This window comes from Limulus polyphemus, unplaced genomic scaffold, assembly GCF_000517525.1.
Source record: "Limulus polyphemus unplaced genomic scaffold, Limulus_polyphemus-2.1.2 Scaffold3048, whole genome shotgun sequence".
NCBI classification, from domain to species: Eukaryota; Metazoa; Arthropoda; class Merostomata; order Xiphosura; family Limulidae; genus Limulus; species Limulus polyphemus.
In genome coordinates, this window is record NW_013668658.1 from 42,148 (window position 1) to 56,600 (window position 14,453).

General features: G+C 34.4%; 1 protein-coding gene across 1 annotated transcript in view; it reads left to right on the plus strand.

Annotated features, from left to right (window-relative positions):
* Positions 1-920: 920 nt before the first annotated feature.
* LOC106468540 (ABC transporter G family member 21-like) overlaps positions 921-14,453 on the plus strand; it is an 81,743-nt gene continuing 68,210 nt past the window's right edge. The window contains exons 1-2 of the mRNA XM_022396876.1: positions 921-1,009; positions 1,393-1,600. Of these exons, the coding sequence (XP_022252584.1) occupies positions 1,482-1,600 (119 nt within the window). The 5' untranslated portion in view covers positions 921-1,009; positions 1,393-1,481. The remainder of the gene's footprint in view (positions 1,010-1,392; positions 1,601-14,453) is intronic.

A 14,453-nucleotide genomic window follows, 5' to 3' on the forward strand; every position in this document is an offset into this window, starting at 1 on the left:
GTAATTTAATACTTTTAGAGAGGTAATATATGTTGGAGAATACATTCTGTTTTTTTTTTTTAAGATTTGGATTTAGTTTCAGTAGACGCTAATACTTTATTTGACCCCCAGTGGCACAGCGGTATGTCCGCTAGAAACCGGGTTTCGATACCCATGGTGGGCAGAGCACAGATAGCCCTTTGTGTAGCTTTGTGCTTAACTTCAGATAAACTCAAACTCAAAATACCTCATTTATATAAAAAGATAAATTAAATATATATTTCAAATATTTCTTAAAACTTCGTAGGTAATTCTTGATCACCTTATCACTGTATATTATAATTAACAGAATATTTCAATCTTCGCCTCTTCAGGAGTATATTTATTTAATTGCTAAATTTATTAGATTTTTCTTTTAATAACAAAAATATCAATTTAATAATATATATATATATTATTAAATAAAAATTATGATCTATTGTTCGTTCTAATGCAATGGGCTTAATGCGCTCTATCCGCCGCGAGAAGTCGAACCCCGGACTTTAGAATTTTAAGCCCGTAAATTTACTGCTGAAACATCGGGGACGTGTTAATGTATCATTGTTATCCATTTTATTTTTCTTAGTACTTAAAAATTAGTTCCAACTTTGGCGAATAAGGTTTTTCAGTATCGCCTTTTTTCTTTAAGAAACATCTCGTGTGTGTAGACATTAATTGGTCATCGTGCAATTAAAGTGAATGCTCGAAACAAAGTAATATATAAATGTATACATGAGAAGAAAGAGACAAGCTACTGAATGGCTCGTGCGATGTCCACGCTATAGCCGGTCCTTAACCAATCAAAATTCGCTAAGTAGCAGCACGAGTTTTCGTCTTTACTTTTACTAGATTGAATGTGATTAAACCTACTGACGTATAAATAGGAGAAAGTTGTTCGGAGATTACGAAAGTTGACTGATCCTCGTTTAAGTTTATCAAGTCAAGTCATGTAGATTTTCTGTCAATATTTGTATGTTACTTGTTGTCTGATGTAAGTAAACGCACTATTTTCTCTGATACATCCAGGTCGTAAAATGTTGATGTGATTAAGTTGTAAACTTTTTTCTAGATAGAAGCATGTTTTACTTATTTAACAAAAAACAGTTTTAACATTTATAGAATTTCCAGATATTCTACGATTATCGCTAATATTTAGATTAGCGTATTTTCCCATATAATTTTCTTTTTCTTTTGGAAGAATATAAGTCTGAATGGGATTCGAACTTAATCAAAATTATAACATAAGTTATTGTTGAATACGTTTTTTTTTTAAACTGATGCACATGAAACTAATGTGTAATATAAAACTTAAAATGTTAAATTGGAATTTCTCAAGATAAAATAACAAAACATTATGCATTCTCTCTGCATTAGAAAGAACCTGCCGTTTCTATTTCACCTACTGTTCAAATACAAAACCTGTAATCTGAGAAGAAAATATAATTAAAAACGTAGAGTTTTGGATGCATGGAAGGATGAAACCCAAGTCTGTAGTGCCAGGAATAGAAAAAGTCCCGAACATTTGGACATTAAGCTACAGTGTTAGGCCTGATTTAGAAGATCTGTCCTCTGAGAAGATAACGTAAGTTACTTCAACTATTGTCATTTGCTTATTGTTCGGATTTACATATATTGTGTTTTTAGGACGAACTGAAGCATAAAACGTATCTCTAGAAGGCTTAAATACTTGTGATCATTAAATAGGTATTGGAAAACCAGTTTTTAAATATTTTAGACACAAACCCGGTATCCATTTAATGCATAGGTTAATGCTAATTGCTTACACACGAATTAAACTATCTCGTGTCTAGATGACTCTGACTGTGCATTTTGATGTGGAATTAGCATATCTTGCTAATTGGATTGTAAATATTATATATATACTTTAGCAAGAATTAATATAAAGCGATATATATATATATATGTGTGTGTGTCTGTTTCATCTAACCCATTAAACAAATTCAGTGTTCTACAAAAAGCGTTGCACCCCCACTAAGAATAATCTATCTTCTTCATTCAGTATCCTTCAGCCAATTCATTCGGACTTGATAATGAAAACATGCCCATCAGCTGTTTGCGGTCAGCTACAGCTGTCTGAGCTGAGTGGTCAGCTGTTTCGACACGCTACTGCTTTTATAACAGAGGTTACGACACTCCAACTTTTTTAAATAGTAACTTTCAAATATATAATGGTATTTCTTACAGAAACAAAAAAACAGAGTTCGCGATAACCTGGTAAAATCCTCTTTAACAACGCCTTCTCTCATTTATTCAATATTAAACACAATACGGTCATCCCAGGGATCAAACCCTGAAATTTAACGTCATAAGCCCAACCCTCAAGCCTACCGCTGAGTCACTAGGGTGTACCTCTTCTAGTACCTAACCTAAAGACTTTTGTAGTCCTAGTTTATGATATCGTCTGGTATCCTTTTTGTTAGGTATTCACTTACTTTCTGTGAGAGTTAGGAAACGTATGCCTAATGTTAAGAAATTACTTGCATTGTGTATTAAGAAAGAACAACCTGGTGGTCACAGATGTGAATAACCGAAATTTACATTAAATATTCATATATTGTGCAACCGACTGTTTCGAGAGTACAGTGACACTTTCATATATAGCTGGTTCTAAGGTTCAACGCTCACCAAAACAGTGTTGTTTATATCGAGGAGTTAAAGTTCAACATTGGCTATTAACTGCAAGTAATAACACATACGAATGTGTGTGGTGATTTATATATATTATTGCACCATTGTACCAGTGATAATGTTGTGGTAAACAAAATGGGTAATATCCTACGCATTTCTAATTTTTGTAAACGCAATATTACTAAAGAATAAAAGAAATAGTAAACCTTGACTCTGTTACTTTATTTATACACTCAGATCATTACGGGCATGAATAAAGTATGAGTCTGATATTTCAGAAGATTTCTTGTAAATGTTATATCGAACACCTTGTTGTGCATTCAACCGCAGAATAATAAGAATGAATGACCTTGACTAAGTATATATATATATATATATATTAAAAGATTACACCAAATAATTATTATGATTTCTAAATCATATACAATAAGTACACAATAATCTTAGTATCTAAGTGTTAGTAGTAATAATAATTAGAACAATTACGTTATTTAAGCTTAATACATTTATGCTGAAAAATAACCCAACTTTTCTTTCACAGATAATAACTCACTTCTCCTTCATATGGTAATCTCTTTGTTTGCGACACAAACACACAGAGGCTGGCCTTGAGATTACTGAATCTATTAAAGAAGTAGTTCAGTTTCTTGATTTTCTGATAACTATAAACTGAAGTCATTACTTTGTAAAGCTGCTCGCGTACGATTACGAGTTGTCAGGTGGTGTACAGATATTTGTAAAAAAGGACAGACATGTTGAGAGGAATAGAAAAATAAGCGAAACGTCTGGGGAATGAGCGTTCAGTTTAAGGTTCTGGTTAGTTTGGTTGCTGTGTTTGAGAATGCATCACATGAACATTTTTAGGTATCCCTAATTAAATTATAACAATTACTTTTACTAAAGTATTCTTGACATTAAAGCGTAAGTGGGCTAAAGCTAACAGAATGCTCTTACATATGCATGTTTTAAAAACATAACGAAATTTGAAAAAGGTGTGGGAGAGAAACTAATAATATTGTTACTTTCGCCCCAGCGATTAAATTGCTACAAAGTTTACAATGCTTTAAGTTATAGTTTAATTTGAACTAAAACACAGTTTATCCACTATTCTAGTTACACTTTTCCATTTACTCAGTATGAGAAACATGTCTCATATCATAATCAAGTCTTGAAAAACACGTTGTTTGATATTACGCTCGCCATACAGTTATAAAGACTTTTAACTTCCTTTCTGACATATACTCTCCCAGGTAACATAGAAATGACGGATAGGTATCTAAAGTCATATTGTTTAAACCTATCTTACTTTTCTGTCCAAGTGTCTTCTTTGTTTTATACAAACACAAAAACTACTTAAAACTTTTGGTCAAATCCATTTTTAAGACCTATTTCATATATCATTCTGTAACACGTATTTCCATATAGTTTTCATATCCCGATCACTACTAAACCTCATAAAATATTGTGCCATTACTTTTCATCTATTTTTTTATTAGATGTGTTTCGTACATTCATGACGTGATTCATGATTTATTTTATGACGACAGATTTATTAATATAACAAAATATTTCTCATTATCATTTTTAACTTGAGCAAGATCAGTTCTGATTATTAATGTATATAAAGTGCATTATTAGGTAACATCAACATTATAATCAGCAGTGGCTTATCACAGAATGCTTCTCTTCTAGTGCTTTTTTCTGTGAGACCAACATAGACAAACTTCAAGGTCAGTGACCTTTTTAACAACGCTTTCTCACACGTATTTCTTGTACCCATTCCCGTCGTTCCTTGACCTAAACGAGGTCAGAATGATGGTTGAAGGCCGTCTAGTGACGCAAGGTTCTCGAGGCGGGGGCATTCCTGGGCTGGACAAAGCCCCCACTGACCGCTTATATCAGCCACTAATGGCAACAACCTTTTCAGTCGACAACCTTCGTGATTGAGCATTAGTATTCATTTCGAAAGTGTATGAATCCTTGGGTTCATCGCATCTTGTAAACCGTCTCAGGTGAAAATCCCAGACATGTTGACGTATATCTTTTAATACCACGACGGAGCATAAGGTGTAAGGAAGAGGAATCTGAAAAACGCCACCCATGGGAGGGCGACACCTATCTTAATGTCACTGAACTGGCTCGCTTCATAGAACGGGAGGCCTGATTCAGAGTTCTGCAATTTAACTTTAACATGTTAATACATTGAATGACACGAATGATTATTCTTTAAGTACAAGGTAGGCCATAGTAAACTCCCGAAGCATCAGACACTGAGGTACATGCTCAAAAACTACACATCGTTATAAATATCAATACTTGCACACTTGATCACTTAGCTCTTCATGAATAAATTTGTATGAAACATGACAGATTTAGTAAGCTTGTCTTACCCTTTATTAAAGAAACTATTATTATTATTCATCTACTATGAAAGGAGTTAACTTATGGTATTGTTTTTATGTTTTACCATTTTAGAAGTGAATCGCAGAATGTTGCTTTACTTACAATGCTTACAGGAAACGAAGAATTAAATTGTGGCGAAATGCTACATATTCTTGAAATACCTATAGGATGATAGGTTTCTTTTTTGTGAGTGTAAAACACTTAAATACTCCATTTCGATTTTCGATACCTCACTACTATAAAGGCTTAGTTTGGTCTGAAACTTTATTGGTGGTAGTGTCCAGGGTCACTGATGAGGAGTGGAATTCTACGAAACTAGTCTGACTCACAGACACACCCCCAATGAACTAACAGACCATTCCAAGCTTTTACTTGTTGTTAAAAAATGTTTAAACAACTTTATTCAATTAATCATAATTTACTTCAGCGCCTGAGAAAAGCGGGGGCATTCAACCAAAATATTTGATAACGAGGGATCAGCATTTATACGGACACTCATGTCAATCAGCTTTGAACCATACTCGTTTAGTAAAAATATTCATATAACTTGTGGCCAACACATATGAAACAAACTACAATCGTGTGAAAGATCTGAATACTAGCTATTTGTATTATTACAGTAAAGTTAGGCTTGAAAACTCATACCTAACTCCAAGATGTTAGGGTTAATTTTCTTAGCAATATCTCTGGCTTCGTTTCACTAAATATGGGGATAGGGGATTTTTTAATTTTTCATATAATAAATGAGAACTCAAATGCTCTGAAATAAAATTGCAATAAAAAAGCGTTGTATTAATTCCCGAATTAACGCTTACGAGTTGGAATGTGATCGCTAGAAATATGTCTTAGTCTGCTCAAACTTACTGCGAACCGTCATTCATGAGATAAAACTGACGACGCTATAGAATGTTCCGAATATTCTGCAACGGATCATATATACCATTGTCGTTATCTGGGTGATATATCCATATTCTGGAACGGATCATGTATAGCATCGCCGTTATCTAGGTAATATATTATTTCCGCGTTCACCCACTTCCAAGCTAAGTTGAAGATTTACCAGATTGCTAAGTGGGAATCCATAACGTTTAAAAAACGAAAACATTTTACATATACTTTTTCGCAGTGGCGTCTCTGACCCTACAGCCCACCCCAACCTATTCCTTGACCAGAAGATGTTTTTTTCGTTATGTGGTGGTTCTGCTGGTTCATTACCTGTTCTGTTTGTAATCCTAAGTAGAGTATTGCCTCTTTTTCTGAATCCAGTTCGTAGTTCAGTTATTGTTAATTATTATTTTTTGGTTTTCTTAGCAATTTAATTTGAATGAAACTGAACCTCTAGATGGAAAAGCGTAAGGGTTTGATTCTATGGCCATTGCAGGCATTAACCACTGGGGGTTCTTAGGCAAGACACAAAGTGCTGGCCCCCTTATAGTGTTTGGTAATAAAAAAAAATTTGAATAAATAATAACGGTAAACTTTTTTTCATGATAGCATACATTCCCTATTAATTTTACCTGACTAGTAAAAAAATTTTCCGTATATAAAAGTCTTTCATTTGAGAAAATCAGAAATCCACTATCTCACTCTTCTCCCGCATCTTAATTGAAGATAAACATGTAGACTATAAACAATGGCCATACATCATTTATGATAAAAAATCAAAACTTCTGTACATATTACATTTTAATGACGGAATTTGTATTAGGTTGTCAGGAAATTAATGTCGCGTTTTGGAACACTTTCATTAACCTCCCCCAAAAACGTACATCACGTATAATAGTTAAACGAACCGCCTAAAAGTCACGTTAGTGTAGCCTACATAATGTGTAAAGTTTGGTGTACTCTAATCCCTTATAGTGATGGCACACGACGAGACATACATTCGGCATGTAATGCTGTTTGAATACAAGAAGGGAAACAACGCCTCTGTAGTCACAAAGAATATCAAATAATTTTATGGAAATATTTTGAACGTTCGTGAGTGTCAGCGATGGTTCAGCAAATTTCGTTCAGGTGACTTTAGCCTTAAAAATTGTGATGGCAGGGACCGACATGTTGGAATTGATATTGATGCTCTGAAGATGCTTGTTGAGTCTAACCCAAGGCAATACACTCGTGAAATGGCCCTGATGAAACAATACGTAAAGATCTAAGGAATATGGAAAAGCTTCTTAAAGAAAGTGTTTGGGGGCCTCACGAACTCTCCGATGATCATCGTTCTCAGAGTGTGAACGTTGCTTCGTCTCTTCTGGCGCGTAATGCGCGTGAAACATTTTTGCACAGAATTGTAACCGGTAATGAAAAATGGATTCTCTATATGAATATCAAATGCCAAAAACAATGGCTCAGTCCTAGACAAAAACCAATACCGACCCCAAAATATGAACTCCATCCGCAGAAAGTGATACTTTGCATTTGGTGGTACATCAAAGGAGTAATTCATTTCGAATTCCTCAATCCACGGCGATCTGACAATGCAGAGATCTATAGTCAGCAACTGGAACGTTTAAATCAAGCCCTTCATCAGAAACGCCCTTCACTCGTCAATCGGAAAGGTGTTCTCCACGACAATGCATGTCCACATGTGGCACGTTTGACGCAACACAAGATTATGAAGTTGGGTTGGGAAGTTCTCCCCCACCCACCATATTCTCTAGATATGGCACCATCAGATTACCATCTTTTCGTTCGCTGCAACAACATCTTAAGGGGAAAACTTATGCAAATGTGGAAGTTGTTAATAAGGACATAAACAAGCTATTTGATTCAAAGCCAAGTGATATCTTTAATCAGGGCATTAACAACCTGATTGTAAGATGGAAAAGCATCATCGATAAGAATAGAGACTATTTCATTTAATAAATGTTTTGTTTTGATATATAAGTTGTTCTGATTTTTTTTCATCTAAAAAAAAAGCGACATTAATTTCTTGACGGTACATTCGTTAGTGGATCAACCGTATGGTTTTGGGGTTTGTACCTTCATCTTTAAAAATCACTCATAAAAAATATCTATCCAGGTGCTTCATAGCGAGGTCCCCCTAGGTACTTGCCTTGCCTAAAGGCCTGTTGCATACAAAAACTGCTTTGTGGCCAGGTTCTAACAAAGATGAGTATTTTTATTTATCTAAAGTGGAATTCGCCACGGATTGTGAAGGAGCTGATCCAACAGCAACCTGCCCCCCTAGATGTTATGTGATAATGATTTACATGAGAAGATATTACTGTACGAAAATCAAATGGTGATATAGAAACGTGTTAATTTTCTCCGAGTTCTTGTGTTTACACTAGGTTTTCTTTTCATATGCAAGAAAAAACAAAGAAATACGTGTAAAACGTATAACGCGAAAAGGTTAATCTAATTAGCTTAGAAGAAAAAGAAAACTCCAATGATTCAGAAAAGCACAATTTATTGTATCTAGATAATTCTGTAAGGTTTGCTACAATTTAGAGTTAACACTAAAATAAACCTCAATGCATTATAATTGTTGTAATATATATTTCCAGTGACTTGGTTGTTGGGAAGAACTGTTGCAATATATACATATTTCCAGCGATTTGATTGTTTGGAAGAATTGTTGTAATATATATATATATCCAGCGATTTGATTGTTTGGAAGAATTGTTGTAATATATATATATTTCCAGCGATTTGATTGTTTGGAAGAATTGTTGTAATATATATATATTTCCAGCGATATTATTGTTGGGAAGAAAGTAGCAATATTAATAGCCTCTTCATCCTCTGCCCACACATATTTGACATTTCTAATAACACAAATTTTGCAATCTGTTTCACGTAACTACGTACTATTTTTCAGTTCCAGTGGCTTATCGGTGGGTAATTAATAGAAACAAAGGAATTTGATTAATATACCCCAAGTGGTAGCTTATTTAATTGAGAGACATATCCTTCTTAAGAATGGTATTATTGTGATGGTCCTTTTTTCATGAATCTGTTCTCTATCTAGGATTATGAAGAAAAATTATACCTAAATGTTCCCGATGGCTCAGCAGCAAGTCTGAGGGCTTTTATATATGACGCTAAAAACGAGGTTTCGATATCCACGGTGTGCAGAGTACAGATAGCCCATTGTGTAGTTTGTGTTTAACAACAAACAAATAAAGTATGCCTAAATACTTTGTATATATTTATTTGGGTATTTCAGTATCAGGTCTCTGACTCATTCACCTTATTGATACTCAGTGATCTCCCCCTCTTATCTATCCAGGGTCACATGACGAGTAAGAGACAATTTCTTTGTTTCCAATTAACCAATGAGGCTCTTGTATACGCGAACAGTTGTGCTGTCTATTTGATGTTAACTTATAGTAAAAACAAAACAAAGCTTTAGATCTAAGCTGAGAATCTTGCAGTAAAGATATACAAATTATCCACTCCAAACCACAGGTAAATAAATGCTCATAAGTTACCTTTTGTCCATCTCTGTAATTATTAGCATAAAATACTCCGACTTCGCTGCGGGTTCAAGGTCCCCCTCATAATTGACAGAGGCCTCAATGTACCGATCTAGCTCCTCTATTATCCTCAATTACTAATATACATACCTCAAGGGGGAACCGTACCAGAAACAAACATCATGTATGGTACAGCTAGTTTGTGAGTGAGAATATAAATACAGTTTCAAACATGGTATCCCTGGGATCCCGAGGTAGGCCAAGAACACCATCTCCCTTGCCAGATTAAGGTTTTGCGACCATGAAAACCTAATTTCAGGCTTCTAATCATGTCTGGGTGAATTTTCGGAGGTGTTTAGCCCTCTAGGTACATCATTGGTACACCCTACACATAAGGACACCTCCGAACAACCTCGAATCCGCCTGTCAAGTTTGATCCTTCTATCTTCAAAAGTGAAGAAAGGGTTAGCTGATCTTATACAAAGCTACTAGCTGAATTAATATAGAATTTTTAAATAATGTTAAACCAGTTTAAAAAAAGACATTTAACTCCATAGTTCTCGCTTTTCTCCAAAACATCTTTAGTTAACGAATAATTCTTTCTGTGTTGAGCCGTCTTTATTCAATTGTATCTCCAGAAATAAAGTTCCACGTCAATGAATTTTGGAACAAGTTATATTATTTTTGGATAAGTGTTGCCTAACGTAGGTTAAGGAGCCAAATAAACCTGAAAGTAAAGCAAACGAGCACTCAGTGAGTTTTAATACCCATATCAGCCGTCTCTACTATATATTTCCTGGCTACCAGTTGAACCGTAGCGATGTCTTGACGTCATACACCATGACCAACAGCTTCTGTTCTGTTTCTGTTGTAGTCTTGATAAGCCAGTCTGTGTTCAGAAGTACCTAAAAGTATTTGTTTTACTAGATGTACTTCCGCAGAGTCCCCGAAAATGTTCTGTTTCAAGAGTAAATAAAACCAAAATTAAGAGTAAGAAGTATTTGTATCTTTTGCTTTTGATGTTCATATATCATGCTGTGTTGTAGCCTAAAGCGTACATTATTCGTCTCGTGATTCGTGGCATGCGATTGTTTTACTGACGTACCTCTCTGATTACACAACTGAGCAGAATAAGAAATTTCCCAAAAAATTTCTGCCACTGCAGAAAACTTTGTAGTATACATATGAGGGGATTTTACACTTGATTTGAAAAGGATCCTCCCTACCCCTCTACACCCCCCACCCCATGTTTATTCTATATTAGGAAACCAGAAATTGGTATTTTCCATATTTTTGGTTACTTGATTACACTTCAACTGATTTTCATCAAAATTCCTTTAAAAATTCTTAAAAGTAAATATTCTTAAAAATACATGGTCTTTGATCAATGAATTGCTTTCCTTATCGGTATGTAGGACTTGTGTGCATTTGCTGTTAAAACATGACATATCACTAACATGCATTTCTTACCTAGAGATTACGTACGAAATTCCATTGACAGTTTTACATTTCCATACATTCAGAATATTTCGACAACATCCAAGAAATTGCCCTTAAACCTTCAGTTATCTAAAACATTTGGAGTATTTATAAATAAATTTAGCAATATCTGTACATCGCATGTTGGGAACATCAAAAACATATTTTTGGAATAACTTTTAAAGGATTCTAATATTTTCATATCGCCTATTCCAATAAAAAATGGTTGTCTCAAGAATATTTAGCGAAGAGCACTAAATTTATTTATGTTAAACATCGCTGATGTATTTATTTAAAAACTATTTAGTCGACATGCTGTAATGAAATTTCGTATGCAAACACTAAAAATATACAAAAATACCGTACAGAATATCTAAAATAAAGTTTAAGAAAGAAAAACAATTTTTGGGTAAAGACCTGTAGGTAAACTTCATGAAAATTTCTATTTTACTCTAGCTTTAAAGTGCAAATAAAATAAATAATATTATAGAACTCAACTGCTTTCCCACTTCTTTATGTAAACATTGCGACTTCCCAGATCGTTTCGTATATCAAGCCATAAATGTAAGGTCTCTGCTATGATTATTTTTCACTTTATGCAGTATGTTGTGTATTTGCTGTAGTCGTGTAACTTAAACGGCAATATGGCGGATAAACAGTGGCCACATGAAAGTTCTTACATGAGAAAGGGCAAACTGTGAAACTTAAAACATATGAATATTCACACCTAATATAGATAATGTTTTAGCTGAAGTAACAGAAAGGTTATTAAGATTGAAAGGCTTGTCGATTTTTTACCACACTGTTTCTAAACTAATTCCACAAAATTTATGTATATTGTTTACTGAAGATTTATTTGTTCAAGGCCAACTAACTTTAAGTTATTTAACAGTATAGAACATTTTAAACTGGTTTCAGAAGTTATTACACGTGATAAGATATTATAGCGACTGTTACTTTTAGTTAGTACATTGTAGTACAAGAGCGAAAGGTTTATTTTGTTGTTGTTCTAGAAGCTTCGCGCAAAGCTACTTATTCTTTCTTCTAATAGTTATCATACCTTAAATAGTTCGGAACAGAGTGGCGGTGGGTGCTGTTGACTAGTTGCTTTCCATCTTATTGTATCAGCTCAAATTTACGGACGTATAGCTCAGACAGCCCTTCAGCAGCTTTGCGCAAATATCCAAAATAAAGAAACAAACAATTATATGTACATATGTTTATAATACACGGTAATGCCAGTTGATTAGCTACATTACAGTGATTCGTTTTTCTAAATTATCATTCAATTCATTCTTGTTATACTATTAGAGTGTTTTTGAATACGTTTAACATTGCGGATGTTAAATGAAATTGTCTTGTCCTATTAAACAGTTATAGTTCTTCTATATTCAAGGCATTATAAGTTTTTGGAAGAAAGGTGTCATTGTGAAACATTACGTCACTTTCTGAGGTGAACTTTTGTCTTGGCTTAGATTACATTTAAGCAATATCACAAAAGAGTTGAACACGATCCAAAAGTAAAAACATTATCATTGATTTTTACCGTTTCTTCGCACGAAGGTTACTTAACCGCTTGTTGATTTGGTTTTGAATTTCGCGCAAAGCTACACGAGAGCTATCTGCGCTAGCCTTTCCTAATTTAGCAGTGTAAGACTAGAGGGAAGGCAGCTAGTCATTACCACCCACCGCCAACTCTTGGGCTACTCTTTTACCAACGAATAGTGGGATTGACCGTCACATTATAACGCCCCCACGGCTGAAAGGGCGAACATGTTTGGTGTGACAGGGATTCGAACCCGCGACCCTCAGATTACGAGTCGAGTGCCTTAACCACCTGGCCATGCCGGGCCCCGCTTGTTAAACACCTGAAGATAGCACATTAGGCGATTCTTGCCAAGCATCGTGTTAACCTTGATTCTGAAAGTCATTTGAGTTTCATTTTGTCCTCATTTACTAATGGATATGATATTAGATTACAATAAAACATAAATTCATAGTATTTGGTGACTCTCACCATTGTTGACTCTCACTACGTGCCAAAGCTATTGTTGTACGGTTCGATTTCTTGGCCAGTATATTCAGTGGGGCTGCTAGTAGCTTTGTGATGTGTCCAAATTCGGCCATTTTGAACGTCAATGCTGCACCTGGCTTTCCACTAAGTGTAGAGTTGGTTTTGGCACATACCACCTGAATTTGTTATAAAACATTGAAAATGACTGTTGTGTGCAATACCTAAAGACCTGTTCCGTATTATTATTAGCCTAACATTCTGTTTTGTAGATATTTCAGAAACATGTCGGGGAATTCCTGGAACCGTCAGATGATTTGGCAAAACTGTTCCTTTTGTTTTGTAACAATATTAACGTCAAAAAGATAATAAAAAATGGTGACACTTTTCGAAAACACGAGGGTTGTTCCACAAATTAAAAATTCATAATAAAATGAATAGGATAAAATTGTAATTTCGTTTCTTGTTCCAGCACAAAACTACACAAGATAATATCTACCCCTCGTCCACAACGGGCAACCGAACCCCAGATTTTAGCGTTGTAAGTCCGAAAATTTAACGCTGACCCCCTGAGAGACCTGTGAGTTAGAGCTAAATCATTAACATAGATTTGTATTTTTAATAAATACAAGTAGACATTAAAACTATTAATAAATAAGGAGAATAGACTAATATTCAAAACTAGGGAAACATTTAATTGACAAAAAAAAAAGAAGGCACTGGAAGGCACTTTATGAGTGTGAAAGTTTTGTAACGATATTCAAGTATCTAAATTCATTCAGTGATACCATATTGTACATAAAAAGTGTAAAAAAGTACGTAATAGCATTTCTATTTAGTCGAATTAAAACTAATTAATCGTTGGTTTCTTTTATATTTTCATTTATTTGATGAACTTTAACCGTCAACACTTCTCGAAAATATCAGTAGCACTTCATGATTAGTGTTGTTGGAGCATTTAAGTCTTTCACTGTAAAACAACAAAAGTTTCAATGCTAACTTTATATTATATATATATAGGGCCAGTGAAGAAAGGCTTGTTAAAAATTGTTGTAATTCTTCAAGTGGTGTAACGTCACACAAAACACTGATCTATAAATCAAGCTTCACCAGTATAATATGCTACATACCATAATAATAGGGCATAAATGAATTCAAAAGCTTGCGGTGGATAAATAGTCTGGAAGTATAATATCATTAAATTAATTCTACTTTTAACTAAAATTGTTAAACCTCACTTCTAAAACAACTCACACTAAACAGTTAAATTTAATTAATAACACATGCCTGCGATGAACAATTCACATTAAACAGTTAAATTTTATTAATAACACAGGCCTGCGATGGTTTTATTGTCCTGATATTTTTACACGTTCTATAGCAATTCCTGTACGCTGAAATCGAAAATGATATCCATTTTTCTCCATCACGTACAGATTTTTCACAAAACGTCATAACGCAATACATCAAAG